Source organism: Tachyglossus aculeatus, chromosome 11 (assembly GCF_015852505.1).
Source record: "Tachyglossus aculeatus isolate mTacAcu1 chromosome 11, mTacAcu1.pri, whole genome shotgun sequence".
In the NCBI taxonomy this organism is placed as follows: Eukaryota; Metazoa; Chordata; class Mammalia; order Monotremata; family Tachyglossidae; genus Tachyglossus; species Tachyglossus aculeatus.
The window spans coordinates 2286072-2312147 of record NC_052076.1 but is presented as its reverse complement, the minus strand read 5'-3'; the positions used below and the strand labels follow the sequence as shown (position 1 = coordinate 2312147).

General features: G+C 47.1%; 1 protein-coding gene across 1 annotated transcript; it reads right to left on the bottom strand.

Annotated features, from left to right (window-relative positions):
• Positions 1 to 526: 526 nt before the first annotated feature.
• On the bottom strand, positions 527 to 19318 carry CKAP2L (cytoskeleton associated protein 2 like). The gene is made up of 9 exons (XM_038753755.1): positions 19271 to 19318; positions 16900 to 16966; positions 15251 to 15302; positions 9939 to 10927; positions 7652 to 7859; positions 6894 to 7049; positions 4794 to 4857; positions 3279 to 3450; positions 527 to 1987 (listed from the first exon to the last, which is right to left on the bottom strand). The coding sequence occupies exons 1-9, from the start codon at positions 19284 to 19286 to the stop codon at positions 1756 to 1758; spliced, it is 1956 nt and encodes a 651-aa protein (XP_038609683.1). The 5' UTR covers positions 19287 to 19318; the 3' UTR covers positions 527 to 1755.
• Between the last annotated feature and the right edge of the window lie 6758 nt (positions 19319 to 26076).

Genomic DNA, 26076 nt, shown 5'->3' with positions numbered 1-26076 from the left:
GAATAAATAAAAATGAGGGTATTTATTATGTGCTTACTCTGTCAAGTGCTGGGGGGTTTACAAGATAATCGGATTGGACACAGTCCCTGTCCCTCTATAGGGCTCACAGTCTTAGAGGAGAGCAGTTATTGTCCCCATTTTACAGATGAAGAAACTGCAGAGAGGTTAAGTGACTTACCCAAAGTCACAAAGCAGCCAAGTGGTGGAACTGGGCCTAGAACTCTCCAGCTTCTGATTCTCAGGCCCCTGCTGTGTCCTTAATAAAGGAACCCATAGGGACTCCTCCTCAGGCAGAAGCCTTTTTAGTTGGAGGAAAAGATTATTCGTAGTACTATTTGTTAAGCTCTTATTGTGTGCCAGGCATTGTACTAAGCGCTGGGGTAGATACAGTATGTTCTATTATGGTACATGCAAAATGCTTACTCTATGCTAAGCACTGGAGAAAATATAAGAATCAGCTTGGACAAAGTACCTATTCCAAATGGGCCTCACAACTAAGTTCAGGGGAGTTGGATTTAGTCCCCATTTTACAGTTGAAGTGAGGCAAAGAGAATTGAAGTGATTTGCCCAAGGTCACACAGCAGACAAGTGGAATGTAGACTCAGTTGAGTCTTCTCGAACATACCCACTCCATCATCTTCAGAGAGGATGGTGAAGCCTCCTGATGTGCCAGCCCTTTCTTGGTCACCTGCCAACACCACAGGGCCAGCAAACTGGAGTCCCGGTGGCCTTCCTGGTGGAGGCTGGGCTGCCCAAACCACCACCAGACATCTCACCTTCAACAAAGCAGGAGGACCTCACCCAACCCACTGCTGCTTTCTGCTCCAACCCTGTGGGGGCCCAGCTTGCCCCTCCACCCAACTCTCCCCCCCTGCTCATAAGGTGTTTCAAATTCCTCGTCTCATGCCTTTAATCCACCTTCAGCCCCACGTTACAGTGAAGTGTGCTCTATCTGGCCCCCATCTAACTTGATTTTCACTGAGCTTTTCGTGTCCATGAGATTTCATTTTGCGTTAGTGGTATGTTTGGTCTCACCCACTCTGACCTGACATTTGCTTCAGGCCTGTGTCTGGGGAGCCAGGGGCCTCACTTCTAAGGGAGGAGGGGATCCCACCAGGTAAACGGGCAGCAGAGATCAGTGGTGTCACTCCAAGGGGGGAGAGCGGGCAAGTCCTAGAACTAAGTCCATTTATGTAGTGGTTGATAGTCGCTGAGCGCCTAGGAGTGGTCACCCAGAGCCCTACCCTCCAGGTGTTTTCACTACTAAGGCCTCCAAGGGGCTGCCCCAGGCTGCCAACATTTATTGCGGGCCTAGAGTGAAGAGGACGGTTCAAGGCCTGGGTATCACCCGGCCTCCTGGCATTAGGGAAGTGGGTGGGTGGAGGTTGGGCTTTTGGTGTCTGGGATCCAGGGGAAGAGGGGCAGGTGGGGCAGCAGGGTAGAGCTGCCCCAGGGAACCTCCAGCTACACGTTTCTGCCGGAGGGCAGGATGTGGAGGCAGTGGGAGAGTCGCGGAACGTCTGCTCGGTGCTGGGAGGGACATGACGGCAGGCAGGAGGACTGTCCATCTATTGTTTAAAACTGTAGTACTTCCCCTCCTGCACAAAAACCACAGCCCCCTGGGGTCAGACCCCAGTAATCCTCAAGGAGGCTGTGGGCCAGCTCCCAGGCCTTGGGCTCCAGCCCCCAGCAGCGCTGGGCCAGGTGGGTCTGGGAAACAGCAAGGCTCCCTTCTTTGACTCCCCCGCCGTGCAGTTATAAGCCAAACATGTTCAGCCCCACGTCCTCTGGCAAAGCCTCGTTTTTGCGGTAAATTAAGAGGTCGACGTCATCCACTTCCGCTAGTTCGTCCAGGGAAGCCACCACCGTGTCGTGGTCCTTAAGCATTTCGGGGTAGCGGAACAATGCCCGCTCGATCCTCAGAGAACGCCGCACGGGAGTCAGGAGCTTCAGATCATGGGTGGGAGCCGCCCTTTCTGTCATTCTGCTGGAATCACAAGAGAGAGAGGGCTTGAACTTGTCTCAGTAGTACTTACTGAGCATCTCTGGGAGGGGTAGAGCACTGTTTTCAAGTTTCAGGTGCGTGGGAGAGTACAAATCAGGTGAAAGGCAGGGCCCCTGCCCTCGAGGAATTTACAGTCTAAGGAAGGAAACTGTTTCCAAATAATGAGAGCAGAAAGAACAGGTGCACCGAGAGGGGCAAATAAATGGGAGGATGAGTCACTAGATTTATATGGCCTAACGGTGGCTTTTGAGAGGACTGTGACCTGAGGTGGGGGAACATTAATCAGGGAATGCTTCCTGGAGGAAGTAGGATTGCCGGAGGGCTTTGAAGATGGGGAGAACAGTGGTCTGGCTGGCAGATCTGAAAGAAGGGGAAGGGTACAAGCCAGAAGACAGAGGCAGGAGAGTCAACAACAAGGCATAGTAATTAGTACGGTGAGCTGGGGAAGGCAGCTAACTTGGAACTACTTTAATGGCTGGGGCTTCAAAGGAGGGTAGGTGTGTGCGTACATGTGCGTTTGCATGCGTGCACACATACACATTTGAAGGAAATAGCTGGCCCCACGGCCTGTGTAACACTAAAAGAAAAAATGAACACAAAGACACCCAGGATTCGAGTGTGGGGGAAATCATCACAGATTGGGGAGTGCTTCGGGAATGAAGAAAGTGCCGTGCGGGCTGGAGGAAAGCAAGTTAGAGGGATGGGCTAAGCGCTTAATACAGTGCTCTACCCACAGCAAGTGGTCAACAAATACCACTGGACTCCCTTGTTTGGCATTTCCTTTTCCAGACCGCGGCAGGAATGTAGCCAAGAAATGCACAGCAAAAGCAAGTCTCCCGGAACAGCCCCTCCCTGGACCCTCAAGGGTGAAAGGCAGACCAGCCTGCGACTGCAGAGTGTCTCAGTCACAAGTCACAACTGTGGGAAGCAACGTGGCCCAGTGGATAGAGCATGGGCCTAATCCCAGCTCCACCGCTGGTCTGCTGCGTGACCTTGGACAAGTCACTTCACTTCTTCTATGCCTCAGTTTCTTCATCTGTAAAATGGGGATCAAGACCGTGAGCCCCATGTGGAACAGGGACTGTCCAACCCGATTTACTTGTATCCACCCCAGTGCTTAGTACAGTGCCTGGTACATGGTAAACGCTTAACAAATTATCACAATTATCATTATTCAGTCTGGTCCTCGGACCACCTCCCTGACCCAGGATCTGGGGGGAAGGAGAGATGCCCCCCAATGCATCAGACCCCTGGCTATTGTGGTGGTTCTTACCGGGGGATCGGCGTGACGTGTAACTTGATAGAGGACATGGGGTTGTTAACCCGGCACCACGGGGCTGTCTGAGGGGTAGCCAGCCCCCGTGGCCCCTCTCTTGTGGGGAGCAGACTGGGTTCCTGGGATGTGGTCTTGGCGGCTGTCTCACTTGGTGCCGAAGGGCCAGTGTCTGCAAGAAGAGGTCCTGGGTGAGTTCGAGGTGGACAGAGCCAAGAAGAAAACCACATTCCACAACCCCCAAATCAACAAAACGATTACCGTTTAACTCTGCTGAACCACCGGCCAGCTCCAGCACTTGTGTATCTATTTACACCCACTCTCAGCACTTGTGTGCTTATTTTGTCAATATTTCTATCTAGTTCTTCCCCATTAGACTGTAAGCAGCTTGTGGGCAGAGAATATGTCCCTTTTCTGTTTGGTATTGCAAGTGCTTAGTACAGTGCATTGCACTCAGCTACTTGGGAAGCAGCACAGCCTAGTGAATAATGGCCGGGCCTGGAAACCAGAGGCCCTGGCTTCTGATCCCAGCTCCACCACTGTGTGACCTGGGACAAGTCACTTAGCTTCTAAATAATAATAATGGCATTTATTAAGCACTTACTATGTGCAAAGCACCGTTCTAAGCGCTGGGGGGATACAAGGTGATCAGGTTGTCCCACGTGGGGCTCACAGTCTTAATCGCATTTTACAGATGAGGTAACTGAGGCACAGAGCAGTTAAGTGGCTTGCCCAAGGTCCCACAGCTGACAAGTGGTGGAGTCGGGATTCAAACCCGTGACCTCTGACTCCAAAGCCCGTGCTCTTTCCACTGAGCCACGCTTCTTCTCTGTGCCTTGGTTTCCTCAACTGTAAAATGAGGATTCAATAGCTCCCTCCTACTTAGGCCGTGAGCCCCATGTGGGAATGGGACTGTATCTAACCTGATTGACTTGATACCTACGCCAGTGCCTGACACATAGTAGGCTCTTAAAAATACCATTAAAAAAAAATTACCATTACTTCTACTATTACCACAGATGAGAGTTGGAAGGGCATCCTTATGGATTAAAGGAACAGGGAACTCTAGCCTCCAGGCAAGTACAACTGAATTTCAAACAGGGATGTGTTCCGGCCACTGACTTTTCTTTGGGAGACGGGAAGCAGCTAACCTCCCTGAAGTTCCACTTTACGGAGGCTCTTCCCTCCCCATCCCCAGCAGCCAAAACCAGACTGGGAATCAGGAGAGCCGAATCCTAGTTCCGTCCCGGAGCCGCTGGAGGAAATCGAGTCATTCCACTTTCTGGCAACGCGAGAGGCTTCACCTGCTCCCTCTCCGGCTGGCCGGGCCGCCCCAGCTTGCTCCCACCCGGCTTGGTTTAGCAGCTCCTCTGGTCGTGGCCCGCCTCCACCCTCCCCACTGCTTTGAATAAGACCCTTCACCTTCTGGGAATCCACAATCTCCGGGTAGAAAGGGAGCCAAGACCATCTAGCAAAGCTTTACGAACCTTCCCCTTAACCCCCGAATGCCGTTACCTTCAGTTTCTCTGTTTGTGTTTTTCAAGATATCGAAGATGACTTCTTGCAACTCCTGGATGGGCTGGGAAACAAACACAGATGAACCCACATAAGGAGAGACTTTGAGGGACAGGCTGTGGCTGGCCCTAGAAATCGAGTCTGCCTCCCTCTGACCTGGAAGGTGACATTTCCTCTTTATGGTTGTCTAGCGAGATGGGGCTGCAAAAATTGGAGTTCCACAGTTGCCTGTGAGTTCCATCAGCGCTTAGAACAGTGCTTTGCACATAGTAAGCGCTTAATAAATGCCATCATTATTATTATTATTATGGCTCTGTCACTTGCCCAATATGAGACCTCAGGCTGGTTACTTAACTTTCCTGTGCCTCAGTTTCCTCAACTGCAAAATGGAGCTTCAAACCTATTCTCCCTCCTACTTAGATTGTAAGCTCCAAGTGTGACAGGAACTGTGTCCCACCTGATTATTTTGTATCTACCCCACTGATAAGTACAGTGCTTGGTACATAGTAAGCACTTAAGTACCAATCAATCGTATTTGTTGAGCGCTTACTGTGTGCAGAGCACTATACTAAGCGCTTGGGAAGTACAAGTTGGCAACATATAGAGACAGTCCCTACCCAACAGTGGGCTCACAGTCTAAAAGGGGGAGACAGAGAACAAAACCAAACATAATAACAAAATAAAATAAATAGAATAGATATGTACAAGTAAAATAGAGTAATAAATATGTACAAACATATATACATATATAATATATACCATTATTATTATTGTACCCAGCTGAGTGCTTAGTAAGAGTGTTTGGCACAGAATAGGGGTTTAACAATAATAACAATATTTGTAATCAATACTAAATGTCAAAAATCATAAAAAGGACCTAGGTTCTAATTCCGGCTCTGCCCCTTGTTTGCTTGTGATATTCAGGAAGTCGCTTAACTTCTCTGTGCCTTGGTTATAAAGTATGGATTAATACTGTGAGCCCCATGTGGGACATGGACTGTATCCAACACGATCAGCTTTTATCTATCCCAGCACTTAGTAGAGTATCTGGAACATAGTAGGCCCTTAATATTAAAAAAAAACAACAAAAAAACCCCTAAAACAAACAAAAAAAGTGGCCTTTTTTTTTTTTTTTAAGCAGAGGCTTTGTGATGCCCAGGAGTTAGGGGCCCTGTTGAGAAGATTGGCAGCCGCAGCATGATCAAACTCTGCCATTCTAGGGGCACAGTGAGAGCTGCCTGAAACGTGCTGGTTTCCCCTGCCCCTCCAATCCCCAGATCACTTTTAGACTGTGAGCCCACTGTTGGGTAGGGACTGTCTCTGTATGTTGCCAATTTGTACTTCCCAAGCGCTTAGTACAGTGCTCTGCACATAGTAAGCGCTCAATAAATACGATTGATGATGATGATGATCACGGTCAGGGCTGTCCCTAGAGTCGGACCAAGTTCTCTTGGGTGTTTCTCTTCCCCTACTAGCCCATCTCCTCAGTGTCCTTTTCCTCTTTTTCCTCCAAGACCCCGGATAGAGTGGGATCACCACAGTCCCTGGGGCTAGATTGGGGCCCAAGAATTTTGACCTTTTGGGGCTTCAGCAACCCTGTTGAGGGCACCTGCCCAAGGCATCTCCCCCAAGGACACGGCCCAGCCCCTGGCTGAATCTTTGTCACGCGGTTCCAGTCTCCATCTCTCTGTACTTCTGGGGAGCCTGGGCAGGGGGACACAAAGCTCAGGCCTGACCATCTGAAGGCTCAATTCTAACTCTGGCATGCTCCCTGACTGCAGCTGAACCAGAGAAGCCGCGAAGATCGAATGGCTCGGGAAACGCCGCCAAGACCCTACATTTCTCCAAGAATTCAGCTCGGCCCCTCGTCCACCTGCAGCCCAGGACCACAGTGCTACCAGCTGTGGTCTCGCGATGCTCCCTGGCCGCTGCTGCTCTAGGAAGGTTGAGGGGGCCCATCCACCAACCTGGCTCCCGGGTGTCAAGAAGATGGGACCTGGGAAAGAGTGCTCGGCCAGAATTCTAATCCTGGCTGGCCCGGGTTTTTTCCAAGGACTCAAGAGCGCCGAAGTCTACTGCAGCCCCAACCCTGGGACTCACCACGGCCCCGCTTTGCACTGCTGCTTCGTAGAGCCCAACCACATCAAAGGGGCCCTGTCTGGCCAGCAGCTTGGCTTTGCACACCCAGAACTTGGCAAACTTCTCCGCTGCCGGGATGCCGGACAAAATGGCCAACAGCTCTTGAGTCTGGGAGCCCTGGGGAAACCAGAAAACACCACATTACCCAGGGTTTGGTGCGCCGCTCCACGTTTTCCCAGATGGCGGGCTTCCTGGTGGGTTGGATGGGGGTAGGGATTCTGGAGGAGACTATAACTTTGGGTCCACTATGCACGGGCATAAATTTGGGCAGGGCTGTGGCGAGGTCTCAGCCTATGACAGGGTCACTACATCACGCATTTACCCATGCTGAGACCTCCAGTCTTCCACAGATCTCCAGAGAGGCGCATCAAAGAACCTCCCACTGCCTAATGTCTGAGGGTAGCAACAGAGGAGAGGAAATGGGCAGGCGGGCTAGGGTTAGGGAAGCAGGACAATCACAGGGAAGGGGCAGCCCTGCCCAGAAGACTCTGGCAGGGAATGGAAAGCCTCACTAAGGTCTAGTCAAAGTCGGGGTTCCAGCCTGGTCTGGCTGCTTTGAACAAGATGGCAGATTGGACACCCAAGACCAGGGGGCTGTGGTTAAAGAAAGTGAATTCAATTTCAAGTGAAATTTAAAACCCAACAGGGGATTCTGAACTCTCTTTCAGGAGAAGCAGGCTTCACTCTTCAGAGTGTCAGAGTTTGTCGGCCATACGTACCACTTCGATGAGTTTCAGGCACTCACTGAGGACGTTGTTAATTTTCCCCACCAATTCCAGCTGGGCTCTCTTTTCTTCCTCTTCTTCCTCCATCTTCTTCCAGAAGGAATGGTTCAGGTTCTCTAGGGTTCTCTTCTTAGCTGGAAACCCCATTGGAGGGCGCTTGTAGGTCTTGCCCTTCGACTGTTTCCACTCCTCCAGTTTTCTCCTGGGACGGATGAGAAGAGACGCTGCTTCCTGATCAATTCCCGCAGCGCTCTAGGCAATACGGGTAAGATGGAGTGAAATGATGGTTTTTCTAGGCACGGAGACTGGGCTCAGACTTGGGGGCTGGTTCCCCTAATCCTGCAGTCCACCGTGTTCCCTGGGCGCCCCTGAAAAGCATAACTCAAAGTAGGCAGGGGAGGCCACCTTAGGAACCGGCCCATCTTGGAGGCAAGAGAAAGGGACAGAGACAGCTGTAGGGGGTGAGGAGGGATCTCTCCAGCTATTACCACATCTCCCTACTCCCATGACCCTCCAAGCTACTCAAACTGCATGTCTTTTATAATGGCATTTACTAAGCGCTTACTATGTGCAAAGCACCGTTCTAAGCACTGGGGACGTTACAAGGTGATCAGGTTGTCCCTTGTGGGGCTCACAGTCTTAATCCCCATTTTACAGATGAGGTAACTGAGGCACAGAGAAGTGACGTGACTTCCCCAAAGTCACACAGCTGACAATTGGCAGAGCTGGGATTTGAACCCATGATGTTTGACTCCAAAGCCCGTGCTCTTTCCACTGAGCCACGCTGCTTCTCACATCGGCTATCTTCCCTTCCTCTCCGCCACGCTCTTTCGACCTCCACCTCTACAATTGGGTTTTCCCCTCCTTTGCTTTCCCTCCACTTTACCAAGTCCAATGGACTCCACCACCCTCAACCTCCTTGGCCCCTCGGCCACCTTCAAATACCATTGTTCCTTCCAGGCTCCGGGGAATACTGGATAACTTTGGATTCACCCTCACTGTCCTCCCCTGGTTCTCCAACCTCCCTGCCGCTCCTTCCACGACTCATTCCCTGACTCTGGGTGTCCTTTACTTATCAGCTTTCATACTCTTTGGGAGCAGCTCATCTTCTCACACGCCAGAATTTCACAGCTATTACCTATTTGGATGATGCCCAAACCTACCTCTCCAACCCCGGCCACTTTCCTGCTACTCTGGCCTCCAGGACATCCCCACCTGGATAGCCAGCGTCTGACAACTGGACTTCTCTGCTATTTCTGGCCACACCACAACCACCCTCCCTGTTTCACGAGCCCTCACCTTAACTGTCATCTTTGTCTCCTACCTTCTATCCTAATCAGTCTGTCGCTAAATCCCGCTGGTCCTGTTTCCACCAGATTTCTAGGCACCCCCTTGGTTCAAGCGCTTGTCTCCAGCCTCTCAGAGCCCTCTTCAGTTTAAGCTACATGCCACAGCCTGGGGCAACTTCCTGAAAAGTCATTCTGCTCATATCCCTCCCATCCTCTCAAATCTCCAATGATTACCCATTTCCCTCCAAGTCAAGCAAGGCCTCCCAACCAGTGGCTGAAAGGTCTCATCCTATTTGTCCACTCCTCTCGCTAGTTCCCAGGCTACACTCCTCCCAGGTCGACCTTGTCCCCATCCCTCTCTCTCTCCTTTCCCAAGTCCAGCCCCTTGCCCTGCACCCACCCTGGAAAACTTTCTCCTTTCCCCTTGCCCTGCACCCACCCTGAAAAACTTTCTCTTTTCCAATCCTCCAGACCTCTGTAAGTCAGTCCATTGCATTTATCGAGTGCTTACTGTGTGCACAGCACTGTACTAAGCACTTGGGAGAGTATAACAGACATGTCCTCTGCCCACAGTGAGCTTACAGTCTAGACCTCTGCCTTTCCCATCTTCAAAACTGTCTTGAAATCATATCTCCTCCAAGAACTTTCCCTGATGTTCATCTCCCTGGGCCTCCCACCTCAGCATACGGGCACTCACAGGCACCTGAAGCATTTTTGCACCTAGCGATTTACAGACTCGTTGATTCAACCATCCATCTTTCCATTCTTAATTTCCTCTTATTTGAAAACGATTGTGTGTGTGTGTCTCCCCGATTTGACTGTAAGCTCCTTGAAGACAGGGATCATGTTTTTTCCTCTATTCTGCTCGCCCAAGTGCTTAGTACAACGCTCAGCATGCAAAAGGTCTCCAATAAATACCACTGACAACATGATGGGGATTACCCGCCAAACCACCCTACAGGCAAAACATGGTTTGAAACGAGGTAAAATACCTGCGATTGTTCTCTGCTCCTTTTGTGCTGGTGGTCGGGTTCAGTGGCGGTCCGGTTGCTTCTGAAGAGGCTGGGTCTGGCCATCCTTTTCCCTTTGCAGTAGATGTGGCCAAACTAACACAGGGGACTTGAGCGGCGGGGGTCGCCCAGGCCCTGGAAACACTCCTCCTGGATTTCGCCCCCCAAATCCGGGTCACTTTCTCAACATCTGCATTCTGCTCGTTTCCCCCCGCTGCGCTTTTTATTTCACGAGGGGGCCCAGGCCTCCCATCAGATGGGTTTTTCTTCTGTCCTGTCACTGCGGCCGCCCTTGAGACTTCACCCCCCGGCCAGTCCGAACCGGCATTTGCGGGCCGCTGGGGTTTTCCCGAGGGTGCCAGGGCTTGTGGCCTGCTGACCGACCTCCTGTTGCTCTGGTCTCTGAGAATCCTGCTGGTCTTCCAGTCTCTGGCCAACGCCTGCTTGGGCCCCAGTCCGCTCCTTCTGGCATGGCTGGCACTCGCCTTTGGCTGAAGGCGGGTGTGAGCGTCGGGCTCTTGTTTTGTCTCGGCCACGGACGAAGGCGGGTTCTCTTTGCCCGATCCCTTAGAAGAGTTGGCCCTGGAGTAGTCTTCCCTCCGGGGAGCCGGCTTGGCGTTTTTGGGTTCAGCCCTGCCTTGGCTGACCCCCTTGGGCTGGACAGATCTCCTCACCTCCCGTGTTCCCGGCAGAGGTCCGGGTCTTCCCGGCTGCTTGCCTGCAGCGGGGTCTTTGGTTCTGACCCCCAGCTGGGAAGGGGCTGTGTTACCTGCAAGCTGCTTTGGGCCTGGCTTTGAAGGCCTGCATCTTGCCGTTGGTCCTTTCCCCAGAAACGGAGCGGGAGCTCGTTGGGACGGGGGAACATTGGAGGGTTTAGACTGAGGCAGGAAGCCTCTGGCTTTGGGGACTGGGCAGGGCAAAACCATGTTGGAAAGGGAACGCTGAGCGGCATCTTTCTTGGGTCTGGTTGTCTGAACGGGAAAACACACGAGACTGAGAACGGAAGCCAACCGCCCGCTCCTCCCCACCACCCCCTTTTTATAAATGGTATTTGTTAAGCACTTACTATGTGCCAGGCACTCTTCTGAGCACTGGGGCAGATACAAGCTAATCAGCTTGGATACAGTCCACGACCCACATGGCAGTAGAGATGGCTAAGCCCTCGATCACCAGTCTGAGGAAAACCGTTCCACTCCCCAAGGCCACTGTTTCGTGGGGAGTAGCTTACTCTGTCTTGAGCCTGGGCAAGAGCGCTATCCTCTCCCTGATAATATGTATATTATGTATATATGGTTGTACATATTTATTCCACGACCCGCGGAAGTCGTGCGTTTCTGCCTGTGAACATCTCTCCCCACGGCACTGCGATTTTTGGAGGATTTTATCCAGTGGTGTGCACAAATAGAGGCGCAGATTTGGAGGTCATCCCCGGTATTTGCCTCTTAAATCTGTAAAATTGGGTAACATCGGAAAAAACAGCAGCCCAGTGGGTGGCTGTACATGTTTTATATGTTTGTACATATTTATTACTCTATTTATTTATTTATTTATTTTACCTGTACATATCTATCCTATTTATTTTATTTTGTTGGTATGTTTGGTTTTGTTCTCTGTCTCCCCCTTTTAGACTGTGAGCCCACTGTTGGGTAGGGACTGTCTCTATGTGTTGCCAATTTGTACTTCCCAAGCGCCTAGTACAGTGCTCTGCACATAGCGCTCAATAAATACGATTGATGATGATGATGATGGGGTTTCTGAAATACCGGCCAGATCACATCACTCCCTTCGAAGCCAAGATCCCCTGTAACCACTTACGGAAAACGAAGGCTCTTGACCTGCCTGGTTTTAAGGCTCTCAAGTTGGCTCCTCAAACCCAGCCAGTTTTCCCTCCCAATCAATCAATCAATCGTATTTATTGAGCGCTTACTGTGTGCTGAGCACTGTACTAAGCGCTTCTCCCATTACACCTAAGTTTGCGTTGTCCATCTGGCCCAAGTTAACCTCCTTCCTGCCCACCAGTCTGGCCATCGATGGGTCCCGAACTTTGTAACGTGCGGCACCCCTGCCTGCCGACTTGTTGCGCCCGCTGCCCCAGGCGGAAGACGATGGGAGAGTGGAGTGCCATCATCAACGCCTTAGTCTTGGGACTGAGGCTCATCTGTATATATGCATATATGTTTGTACATATTTATTACTCTATTTATTTTACTTGTACATATCTATTCTATTTATTTTATTTTGTTAGTATGCTTGGTTTTGTTCTCTGTCTCCCCCTTTTAGACTGTGAGCCCACTGTCACCTGTATATATGTATATATGGTTGTACATATTTATTACTCTATTTATTTTACTTGTACATATCTATTCTATTTATTTTATTTTGTTAGTATGCTTGGTTTTGTTCTCTGTCTCCCCCTTTTAGACTGTGAGCCCAATGTCACCTGTATATATGTATATATGGTTGTACGTATTTATTACTCTATTTATTAATTTATTTTACTTGTACATATCTATCCTATTTATTTTATTTTGTTGGTATGTTTGGTTTTGTTCTCTGTCTCCCCCTTTTAGACTGTGAGCCCACTGTTGGGTAGGGACTGTCTCTATGTGTTGCCAACTTGTACTTCCCAAGCGCTTAGTACAGTGCTCTGCACACAGTAAGCACTCAATAAATACGATTGATGATGATGATATTTATTTTATTTGTACATATCTATTCCATTTATTTTATTTTGTTAGTATGTTTGGTTTTGTTCTCTGTCTCCCCCTTATAGACTGTGAGCCCACTGTTGGGTAGGGACTGTCTCTCTATGTTGCCAATTTGTACTTCCCAAGCGCTTAGTACAGTGCTCTGCACATAGTAAGCGCTCAATAAATACGATTGATGATGATGATATTTATTTTATTTGTACATATCTATTCCATTTATTTTATTTTGTTAGTATGTTTGGTTTTGTTCTCTGTCTCCCCCTTATAGACTGTGAGCCCACTGTTGGGTAGGGACTGTCTCTCTATGTTGCCAATTTGTACTTCCCAAGCGCTTAGTACAGTGCTCTGCACACAGTAAGCGCTCAATAAATACGATTGATGATGATGATGATGATCCATCGATCCCGGTGGGAGACGATATTCATAAGTTCCTTGTTGAGAAATATATAGTATGGCCTAGTGGAAAGAGCCCGGGCCTGAGAGTCCGAGGACCTGGGTTCTAATCTTGGTTCTGCCATTGCTTGCTATGTGACCTTGGGCGAGTCACAACTTCGCTGTGCCTCAGAACCTTCATCTGTAAAATGTGGGAAATCAATACCTGTTCTCTTGCCTACTTGCAATATGAGCCCCATAAGGAAACTGATGTCTGGTATCTACCCCATTGTTTAGAGCAGTGCTTGGTACATAGTAAGTGCTTAAGTAATACTTCAATTTTATTATTGTTGGCAGGGAATATATTTCAGGTGCTTAGTAGAGTGCACTGCACTAAATGGTTGCTCAATAATAATAATAATAATAATGATGATGGCATTTGTTAAGCGCTTACTATGTGCAAGGCACTGTTCTAAGCGCTGGGGAGGATACAAGGTGATCAGGTTGTCCCACTTGGGGCTCACGGTCTTAATCCCCATTTTACAGATGAGGTAACTGCGGCCCAGAGAAGTTAAGTGACTTGTCCAAAGTCACACAGCTCCACTGAGCACAAAGCACTATACTAAGCGCTTGGGAGAGTACAATACAATAGAGCTGTGGGGAAGCACAAAGTCACAGGAAGCAGTGTGGTCTAGTGGATAGAGCCCAGGACTAGGAGTCTGAAGAACCTGGATTTTCATCCCAGCTTCACTATTTGTCTGTATGACCTTGGGCAAGTCACTTCTCTGTGTCTCAGTTACCTCATCTGTAAAATGGGGATTAAGACTGTGAGCCCAAGTGGCACAGGGACTGTGTCCAACCTGATTAGCTTGTATCTACTCCAGTGCTTAGTACAGTGTCTGGCCCATAGTAAATACTTAACAAATACCTTTTTTTTTTTTTTTTTTTTTAATTAGTAGAGTTGGTAGGCACGATCTCTGCCCACAAGGATCTTATGGGGTATTACTACTACTACTACATACCATTCTCTTTGCTTGGACTCCCCTCATTTTGGCCAAACTGTATAGCGTCTTTCTTACTAAACCCCTCCCACCTAGAAAGGTTCAATGATGAACACATCATGAACACATCATCAGTGATGAACACATCCCCTTGTCCCCCTCTCCATCCCCCCCATCTTACCTCCTTCCCTTCCCCACAACACCTGTATATATGTATATATGTTTGTACATATTTATTACTCTATTTATTTATTTATTTATTTTACTTGTACATATCTATTCTATTTATTTTATTTTGTTAGTATGTTTGGTTTTGTTCTCTGTCTCCCTCTTTTAGACTGTGAGCCCACTGTTGGGTAGGGACTGTATATATTGCCAATTTGTACTTCCCAAGCACTTAGTATAGTGCTCTGCACATAGTAAGCGCTCAATAAATACGATTGATGATGATGATGATGAACACACTTGCACCTTGCCTCACGCATGCACATATTTACCACCTTATCCATATACTTCTGTTCTTTTTATGTGTGTGACTGCAAGCCAATTGTCCACATCTTTTCTCCTCCAGAATGGGACAGACAGATATGAGGTCACTGTGTTTGGTAAATTCCCCCTAAACTAAAACAAGACTGAGAAGCACTTAGAACAGTGCTTTGCACATAGTAAGTGCCTAATAAATGCCATTATTATTATTATCATTACTAATACTACTGTACATTGCTCTGCAAATAGTAGGCACTCAATATGTACTTCTGATTGCCTTGAAGGGAGGAGCTCTGCTAATGCCCTTGTTCACCCCTCACTGCTGGACTGGTACAACAGTACCAGTTGAGAAGCAGCGTGGCTCAGTGGAAAGAGCCTGGGCTTTGGAGTCAGAGGTCATGGGTTCAAATCCCGGCTCCACCAATTGTCAGCTGTGTGACTTTGGGCAAGTCACTTCACTTCTCTGTGCCTCAGTTCCCTCTTCTGTAAAATGGGGATGAAGATTGTGAGCCCCACATGGGACCACCTGATCACCTTGTAACCTCCCCAGCGCTTAGAACAGTGCTTTGCACATAGTAAGCGCTTAATAAATATCATTATTATTATTTATTATTAAGACTGGGCTCTCAGCGGGTTACGGATAACAATGAGCCTAACGAGGTGGCAAGCAAAGCTCTTTAACACCAGTGCTGTATTAACGAGCAATGAGAGACTCGAGTCTACTTACAGATTTCGAAGGTGGAGGATTTAACCGGTTAGTCTGTTCTCTTAGATAAGGCCTAAAAAGAAGATAAGACAAAAATCAACCAGCAGGAAAGGTCAATAAGTAATAAATGCAGTCTTTTGGGGGGCAAAAATGGGCCCCAACTGAGGCTTTTAGAGGCACAGGCCTGGTGGAGAAACCCCTGTATCTGAGCACCCTGCTAGAGTGAACCCTGTGAGGGGCAGGAGAGTGTCTCATCTGATGACTGAGCCATGTCACACTAAAGGGCTAAGAAAGCACTTAATGAATACCATTATAAGTTTAGTAGCTACTGAGTCCCTGGGTGAAGGGACCGTCACTTTAGCCTCTCTGAACCACCTAAGCCTGTCAATTAATCAACTGTATCTGAGCACTTGGCTTTGGAATCAGAGGTCATGGGTTCAAATCCTGACTCCGCCGATTGCCAGCTGTGTGACTTCGGGCAAGTCACTTCACTTCTCTGGGCCTCAGTGACCTCATCTGTAAAATGGGGATGATGACTGTGAGCCCCCCGTGGGACAACTTAATCACCTTTTAACTTCCTCAGCACTTAGAACAGTGCTTTGCACATAGTAAGCGCCTAATAAATGCCATTATTATTATTATCATTACTAATACTACTGTACATTGCTGTGCAAATAGTAGGCACTCAATATGTACTTCTGATTGCCTTGAAGGGAGGAGCTCAGCTAATGCCATTGTTTTAGACTGTGAGCCCACTCTTTTAGACTGTGAGCCCACTGTTGGGTAGGGACTGTCTCTATATGTTGCCAACTTGTACTTCCCAAGCGCTTAGTACAGTGCTCTGCACACAGTAAGCGCTCAATAAATACGATTGATTGATTGATTGATTGTTCACCCCTCACGGCTGGACTGGTACAACTGTTCCCAGAGTCTTTGATCAGCATGGAGATAACCGTGTCCAACCCGATTTGCTTGTATCCACCCCAGCGCTTAGTACAGTACCTGGTCCAGAGTAAGCGCTTACCAAATACCACCACCATCATCATCAAGATGAAGAAAATTATAACAAAGGCTAGGGCAGGAGCACTGGTAGAAATCTGATCATTCTCACGGCAGTGGCCCCACTGACCTTACAGTGATACTGGCAAGCAACATGCCCATTTTTCAAATATTACTCACCAGGCGAGAAAAGTCTCACTTACCCACCCAACCAATCAATCGTATTTATTGAGCGCTTATTGTGTGCAGAGCACTGTACTAAGCGCTTGGGAAGTACAAGTTGGCAACATATAGAGACGGTCCCTACCCAACAGTGGGCTCACAGTCTAAAAGGGGGAGACAGAGAACAAAACCAAACATACTAACAAAATAAAATAAATAGAATAGATATGTACAGGTAAAATAGAGTAATAAATATGTACAAACGTATAAAACATGTACAACCACCCACTGGGCTGCTGTTTTTTCCGATGTTACCCAATTTTTACAGATTTAAGAGGCAAATACCGGGGATGACCTCCAAATCTGCGCCTCTGTGCACGCAACTGGATAAAATCCTCCAAAAATCGCAGTGCCGTGGAGAGAGATGTTCACAGGCAGAAACGCACGACTTCCGCGGGTTTCCCATCAAACCTCGGATGCTTTTTCGGTTGACGGACTGTCACACTTACTTGGGGTTTTGACATTTCAGCTTCCCCTTGGCCGCCAAGTACTCCTGCAGCCTTTTCCGGCGCTCCTCTGAAAGGGAAGTGACAAGGAGGCCTCACTCGAAGAGTGAACCTGACCCCTGCCAGCTGTTGGGTTTCTACAAAAAAAATGAGCTCTGCCCAGACCACCACCGGACATTTTCCCGGTAAAATAACTGCTAAGCAGCCTGGACTCCTGGTTTTACTTGGCAAATATGAATCCTCCCCTATTAGACCGACGGCTACAAAGCAGAATGATGCAGTGTATAGAGCAAGGGTTTTGGGAGTCACAGCGTCACGTTCAAATCCCGGCTCTGTCACTTGTCTGCTGTGTGACCTTGGGTAAGTCACTTCACTTCTTTGGGCTTCAATTACCTCATCTGAAAAATGGGGAGACTGTGAGCCCCCCATGGGACAGGGACTGTGTCCAACACGATTTGCTTGTATCCACCCTAGCGCTTAGGACAGCGCCTGGCACTCAGGCAGCGCCTGGCACCACAATTATTATTATTACTTGGCCCATTGAGGGAACAGCAAAGGGTTCCAGGGGAAAAGAGCTTGAGGGAAACCCCAGTCCTACAGCATTTAATAATAATAATAATAATGATGGCAAAGATCTGAAATTTATTTATTTGTATCGATGCCTGTCTCTCCCGCCTCTAGACTGTAACTTCGTTGCGGGCAGGGAGTATGTCTGTTTATTGTTCATTCATTCAATCGTATTTATTGAGCGCTTACTGTAATAATAATAATAATAATAATGGAATTTATTAAGGGCTTACTATGTGCAAAGCACTGTTCTAAGGGCTGGGGAGGTTACAGGGTGATCAGGTTGTCCCACAGGGGGCTCACAATCTTATGTTCCCAACTTGTACTTCCCAAGCGCTTAGTACAGTGCTCTGCACACAGTAAGCGCTCAATAAATATGATTGATTGATTAGAATACTGCTTCACACATAGTAAGCGCTTAACAAATACCATCATTATTATTATTAACCCCCATTATACAGACGAGGTAACTGAGGCACAGAGAAGTGAAGTGACTTGCCCAAAGTCACCCAGCTGACAGTTGGCGGAAACAGGATTTGAACCCATGACCTCTGACCCCCAAGCCCATGTTCTTGCCACTGAGCCACGCTGCTTCTCTGTAGGTAGAGCACGCAGTCTCCCAAGCGCTTAGCACAGTGCTCTGCCCACCGTAAGCGCTCAATAAATACGATTGAGTGAATGAAGGAACGGAGGTACGCTAACCCGCCCCCCACCCCCGGGGGATTGCAAAGGGTTCCGGGAGTGAGGGCAGGGGGAAACTGAGGCACAATAACAATAATAATAATGACGGCATTTATTAAGCGCTTACTATGTGCAAAGCACTGTTCTAAGCACTGGGGAGGTTACAAGGAGATCAGGTTGTCCCACGGGGGGGCTCACGGTCTTAATCCCCATTTGACAGATGAGGGAACTGAGGCCCAGAGAAGTGAAGTGACTTGCCCAAAGTCACACAGCTGATAGTTGGCGGAGCCGGGATTCAAACCCACAACCCCTGACTCCAAAGCCCGGGCTCTTTCCACTGAGCCCCGCTGCTTCCCTGCTTCGAGAAGCGGCGGTGGCTCAGTGGAAAGAGCCCGGGCTTTGGAGCTAGAGGTCACGGGTTCAAATCCCAGCTCCTCCACATGTCTGCTGTGCGACCTTGGGCGAGTCACTTCTCTGAGCCTCAGTTTCCTCATCTGTCAAATGGGGATTAAGACTGTGAGCCCCACGTAGGACAACTTGATCAATCAATCAATCGTATTTATTGAGCGCTGACTGTGTGCAGAGCACTGTACTAAGCGCTTGGGAAGTCCAAGTTGGCAATATATACAGTCCCTACCCAACAGTGGGCTCACAGTCTAAAAGGGGGAGACAGAGAACAAAACCAAACACACTAACAAAATAAAAAAAAATAGAGTAGATATGTACAAGTAAAATAGAGTAATAAATATGTACAAACATATATACAGATGCTGTGGGGAAGGGAAGGAGGTAAGATGGGGGGGATGGAGAGGGGGAGAGGAAGGAAGTGTGGGAAGGCCTCCTGGAGGAGGTGAGCTCTCAGTAGGGCCTTGAAGGGAGGAAGAGAGCTAACTTGGCGGATGGGCAGAAGGATTGGGGGCATTGCAGGCCCGGGGGAACTTGATCACCTTGTACCCCTCCCAGCGCTTGGAACAGTGCTTTGCACATAGTAAGCGCTTAATAAATGCCATTATTATTATTATTATTATTCCCTGGGAGCTCCTCCAGGTCGGGTAGAGGGTCCCTGTAAGGGTTGTCCCGCGTTGAGCCGCCCATGCACGGCTGTTGGGGACAGGGACAGACTCACCCTCGGCGCCCACCATCGCTCCGCGACCCTCGTTCAACCGCCGCCACCTCTCCGCCAGCGGGCCGCCCCTAAGCCTCTCCCCATTGGCCGGCGCCTGTTTGAATCGGCCAATCAGAAGCCTTTCTCCTAAAAAACTGTCTACAAGATCGAACGAATGAATGAAAAAAAAACCGCCACCCGAGACTGGGCGGAGCCACGAGCCCGGTCTCGCTTGGGGATTGGCTATCTGCTCCGTAGGCCCGCCTCCGGAGCCCTCTGATTGGACGGCTCCCAGGAGAGCGCTCCTCCCCCTCCAAAGGGCGGCAGGAAAAGCGGCCTGGGCGGATGGTCATCATCATCAATCGTATTTATTGAGCGCTTACTCAATCAGTCAATCAATCAATCGTACTTATTGAGCGCATACTATGTGCAGAGCACTGTACTAAGCGCTTGGGAAGTACAAATTGGCAACACATAGAGACAGTCCCTACCCAACAGTGGGCTCACAGTCTAAAAGGGGGAGACAGAGAACAGAACCAAACATACCAACAAAAGAAAATAAATAGGATAGAAATGTACAAGTATAATAAATAAATAAATAAATAAATAGAGTAATAAATATGTACAACCGTAAGTCCAAGTTGGCAATATATACAGACAGTCCCTACCCAACAGTCGGCTCACAGTCTAAAAGGGGGAGACAGAGAACAAAACCAAACATACTAACAAAATAAAATAAATAGAATAGATAGGTACAAGTAAAATAAATAAATAAATAGAGTAATAAATATGTACAAACATATATACATCTATACAGGTGCTGTGGGGAAGGGAAGGAGGTAAGATGGGGGGGATGGAGAGGGGGACGAGGGGGAGAGGAAGGAAGGGGCTCAGTCTGGGCCCACGCTGCCCCGGCCCCCTAGCCGGGTGCGTTCCCCATAACCCACCCTCTTTCTCGATCGAAATTCGCTTCTATTTACTGTTTCATCTGCGTGTGACACCTTGAAGTGCCAAATTCAAGGGTCGAAGTCCCACCTTGGTGCCTCTCCCCCAACCCCATCATACTCCAGCCAGGCCCAAGGCGGTGTGGGCGGGCGTTAGCTATAGCTAATAGGGCACTATTATTATTATATATTATGTTATAATAATATAATCATATATAATACTATTATATTATAATAATATAATCATATAATATTGTCATCATATATCACAGCATAATAATATCGCATATGATATGACTTTATTATACTAATAATCATATAATGTATGATATGATTATATTACAATAATATAATCATATACTATTGTTATTATATATTACATTATAATAATATAATCTTATATAATGCTATTTTATCATAATATAATCATATAACATTGTTATAGATTACATTATAATAGTATGTATGATATTATATTATAATAATATAATCATACAACATTTTTATTATATATTACATTATAATGATATTATATATGATACCATTATTTTAGGATAATATAACCATATAATATTATTATATATTACATTATGATAATATAATCGTAAATGGCATTATTATATTATAATAATATAATTAGATAATGCCATATATTATACTAATATAATATATGATATAATGATATGTGATATATTATAATAAAATTATATAATCATGCATCATAACAATATAATTATATATGCTATCATATTATAAAAATATAGTCATATGATATTATATATCATATCATAATGTAATTATATTTCAATCATATTATAATTATATGGCATTATTATATGTTATGTTATAATATAATCATATACGATAATATTACACTATGAATATATAACATTATTATATATTATATTATTATAATATAATGTAATATAGTATTATTATTATAGATTATATTATTATAATAATGGTGATTGTTAAGCACTTACTATAATAATAATAATAATAATAATGGCATTTATTAAGAGCTTACTATGTGCAGAGCACTGTTTTAAGCACTCATTCATTCAATCGTATTGATTGAGCGCTTACTGGGTGCATAGCACTGTACTAAGCGCTTGGGAAGTACAAGCTGACAACATCTAAAGACGGTCCCTACCCAACAGCGGGCTCACAGTCTAGAAGGGGGAGACAGACAACAAAACAAAACGTATTAACAAAATAAAATAAATAGAATAAATATGTACAAATAAAATATATAGAGTAAGAAATACGTACAAACATATATATATAGGTGCTGTGGGGAGGGGAAGGAGGTAAGGCAGGGAGGAGGGGGAGGGGAATGAGGGGGCACTGGGGAGGTTACAAGGTAATCAGGTTATCCCATGGGGGGCTCACAGTCTTAATCCCCATTTTACAGATGAGGTAACTGAGACACAGAGAAGAGAAGTGACTTGCCCAAAGTCACACAGCTGACAATTGGCGGAGCCGGGATTTGAACCCATGGCCTCTGACTCCAAAGCCCGGGTTCTTACCACTGAGCCATGCTGCTTCCCCTACTATGTTCCAGGCACTGGTCTAAGTGCCTGGGTAGATGGAGACTAATCAAGTTGAACACGGTTCCTGTCCCACATGGGGCTCACAGTCTCGAAATCCTCATTCATTCAGTCGTATTTATTAAGCGCTTACCGTGTGCAGAGCACTGTACTAAGCGCTTGGGAAGTACAAGTTGGCAACATCTAGAGACGGTCCCCCTACCCAACAGCAGGCTCACAGTCTAGAAGGGGGAGACAGACAACGAAACGAAACATATTAACAAAATAAATAGAATAGTAAATATGTACAAGTAAAATAAATAGAGTAATAAATCTGTACAAACATATATACAGGTGCTGTGGGGAGGGGGAGAGGAAGGGGGGGGCTCAGTCTGGGAAGGCCTCCTGGAGGAGGTGAGCTCTCAGTAGGTAGGTGGAGGCTAATCAAGTTGGGGCTCACAGTCTTGAAATCCCCATTCTACAGACGACATAATTGAGGCCCAGAGGAGTTAAGTGACTGGCCCAAAGTCTTTCCTGAAATGCTTGGTTGTCCTTTGGCCTTTTTTATATCGGGCGGCCCATTTTTTTAAAAACGGTATTTGTTAAGCACTTACTATGAACTGAGTGCTAGAGTAGCTAAGAGCTAAGCAGGTTGGCCACATTCCGTGTCCCAAATAGGTCTCACACTCCTCATCCCCCTTTTGCTGATGAGGGAACCGAGGCGCAGAGAAGTTGAATGACGTACCCAAGGCCACACAGCAGAAAGGTGGCGGAGCCGGGATTAGAACCCAGATCCTCTGACTCCCAAACCCTTTCCTCTGTTCCACTAGGTTGTGCTGCTTTTCTAGGCTGGTTCTCTAGGTTCAACTGAGACCAGGCAGCATCCTTCAACAGCCCGCGACTCTGGGCATATAGCAGGCAGGTTGTCATTACCCCATTCCTGGGGTTGTGCTTTCATTCATTCATTCATTCATTCATTCATTCATCATCATCATCATCATCAATCGTATTTATTGAGCGCTTACTATGTGCAGAGCACTGTACTAAGCTCTTGGGAAGTACAAATTGGCAACATATAGAGACAGTCCCTACCCAACAGCGGGCTCACAGTCTAAAAGGGGGAGACAGAGAACAAAACCAAACATACTAACAAAATAAAATAAATAGAATAGATATGTACAAGCAGAATAAATAAATAAATAAATAAATAGAGTAATAAATATGTACAAACACATTCATTCATTCATTCATTCATTCATTCGTATTTATTGAGCGCTTACAGTGTGCAGAGCACTGTACTAAGCTCTTGGGAAGCATAAGTTGGCAACATATAGAGGCGGTCCCTACTCAACAGCGGACTCAGTCTATAAGGGGGAGACACACAACAAAACAAAACAAGTGGACAGGTGTCAAGTCGTCAGAACAAATAGAATTAAAACTAAATGCACATCATTAACAAAATAGAATAGTAAATATGTACAAGTAAAATAAATAATCTGTACAAACATATGTACTGGTGCTGTGGGGAGGGGAAGGAGGTAGGGTCGGGGGGATGGGGAGGAGGAGAGGAAAAAGACTGTGAGCCCGCTGTTGGGTAGGGACCGTCTCTATATGTTGCCAACTTGTACTTCCCAAGCGCTTAGTACAGTGCTCTGCACACAGTAAGCGCTCAATAAGTACGAAAAAAAGGGGGGCTCAGTCTGGGAAGGCCTCTTGAAGGAGGTGAGCTCTCAGTAAGGCTTAAATAAATGTGCTTGTGCTTGGCTAGGAAGCTGTAAATGCGGCTGAACCAGAGGACTGAGCTCCATTTGATGGGCCCCACATAGTCTTGTAAAGGGAAAAGCAGCATGGTATAATAATAATCATTAATTAATAATCATTAATCATTAATTAATAATGATGGCATTTGTTAAGCTCTTACTATGTGTGAAGCACTGTTCCAAGCGCCGGGGGGATACAAGGTGATCAGGTTGTCCCACGGGGGGCTCACAGTCTTAATCCTTATTTGACAGATGAGGTCACTGAGGCTCAGAGAAGTAAAGTGACTTGCCCAAAGTCACACAGCTGACAATTGGCGGAGCCGGGATTAGAACCCATGACCCCTGACTCCCAAGCCCGGGCTCTTTCCACTGAGCCATGAGCACAGGCCTGGGAGTCAGAAGCTCATGGGTTCGAATCCTGGCTCCACCATTTGTCTGCTGTGTGACCCTAGGGAAGTCATTTCACTTCTCTGTGCCTCAGTTACCTCATCTATAAAATGGGGATTGAGACCATGAGCCGCATGTGGTATTGCAACGGTGTCCAACCTGATTTGCTTGTATTCACCCCAGTGCTTAGTACAGTGACTGGCACATAGTAAGTGCTGAACAAATACTATTATTGTTATTATTGGAGAGTACAATACAGCCGGCTTGGTAGATCCATCAGCGTGGCTCAGTGGAAAGAGCACGGGCTTTGGGTTCAAATCCCGGCTCCGCCAATTGTCAGCTGTGTGACTTTGGGCAAGTCACTTAACTTCTCTGTGCCTCAGTTACCTAATAATAATAATAATGTTGGTATTTGTTAAGCCCTTACTATGTGCCAAGCACTGTTCTAAGCTCTGGGGAGGTTACAAGGTGATCAGGTTGTCCCACGGGGGGCTCACAGTCTTAATCCCCATTTGACAGATGAGGTAACTGAGGCCCAGAGAAGTGAAGTGACTTGCCCAAAGTCACCCAGCTGACAAGTGGCAGAGCCGGAACTTGAACCCATGACCTCTGATTCCAAAGCCCGGGCTCTTTCCACTGAGCCATGCTGCTTCTACCTCATCTGTAAGATGGGGATGAAGACTGTGAGCCCTCCGTGGGACAACCTGATCACCTTATAACCTCCCCAGCGCTTAATAAGCGCTTAATAAATGCTATTATTATTATTATTATTATTATTATTATTATTATCCATCCCCTGCCTGCAATAGCATCTTCAGGACCTCCCCCAAAGGGCTCTGGTGTCCTGAGAGTTGGTCCAGGTGATTTTCCTCCCCTGCACCCGCCGGCAACACCCATCCCAAGCTAGGAATTGATTGGCGAGATCAAACTGTTAATGCTTTTCAGGATGAACAACGATGGAGTTTTATTATGATTTTAAACAGTTAGGTAATGATGGCACAGAAGGGCTCTGACAGACCCTCCTATCTCTACACATCAAGTAGTGACAGATTTTTACCAGTGACTCAGATGCAAATTAATAAATAACAATAAATACAAATAAATACATAAAAATAACATTTGGCCCAGCGGTTGGGGCCCAGTAGACAGCTGATGACGAGGATGGTGATTCAGCCTCAGCACCAGTTTCATCTTTGACTCGTGGGCCCTGGAATCGAGGGAAGTTACATTCCCCAATCAGGAAGTCCTCGAGCACAGTTATTGCCCCACTCGAAAGCCCGACCCATCTCAGGTTGGTGGCCGAGGGCCGATCATGGGGAGAGCGGGTGACTCCAGAATACCGAGGCCTCAGGCAACATTCATTTCTTCATTCAGTCACATATATTGAGAGCTTTACTGTGTGCAGAGCACTGTACTAAGCACTTGGAAAGTACAACTCAGCAGCAAAGAGAGACAATCCCTGCCCACAACAGGCTCACAGTCTCGAAGGGGGAGACAAACATCCAAACAGGTAAACAGGCATCAATAGCATCAGTATAAATAAATAAAATTATATATATACACATCAAAACAAGTAAACATACATTAATAGCATCCATTTAAATAAATAACATTATAGATATTTATATATACATCAAAACAAGTAAACAGACATTAATATAAATAAATGGAATTCTAGATGTATACATATGTAAGTGCTGTGAGGTAGAGCAAAGGGAGCGAGTTGGAGGGATGGGAGAGGGAGAGCTGAGGAAAAGGGAGGCTTAGTCTGGGAAGGCCTCCTGGAGGAGGTGAGCCTTCAGTAGGGCTTTGAAGGAGGGAAGTGTGATTGGCAGATTTGAGGAGGGAGGGCATTCCAGAGGTAGGACATGAATCAGGGGTCGATGAGGGGACAGGCGAGAGTGAGGCACGGTGAGAAGGTTAGCACCAGAGGAGCGGAGTGTGCGGGCTGGGATGTAGAAGGAGAGAAGGGAGGTGAGGTAGGAGGGGGAAAGGTGATGGACAGCTTTGAAGCCCAGGGTGAGGAGTTTTTGCTTGATATGGAGGTTAATAGGCAACCACTGGAGATTTTTGAGGAGGTGGGTGACGTGCCCAGAACGTTTCTGTAGAAAGATAATCCGGGCAGCAGAGTGAAGTATAGACTGAGGTAGGGAGAGACAGGAGGTTTGAAGATCAGAAAGGATACTAATGCGGTAATCCAGTCGGGA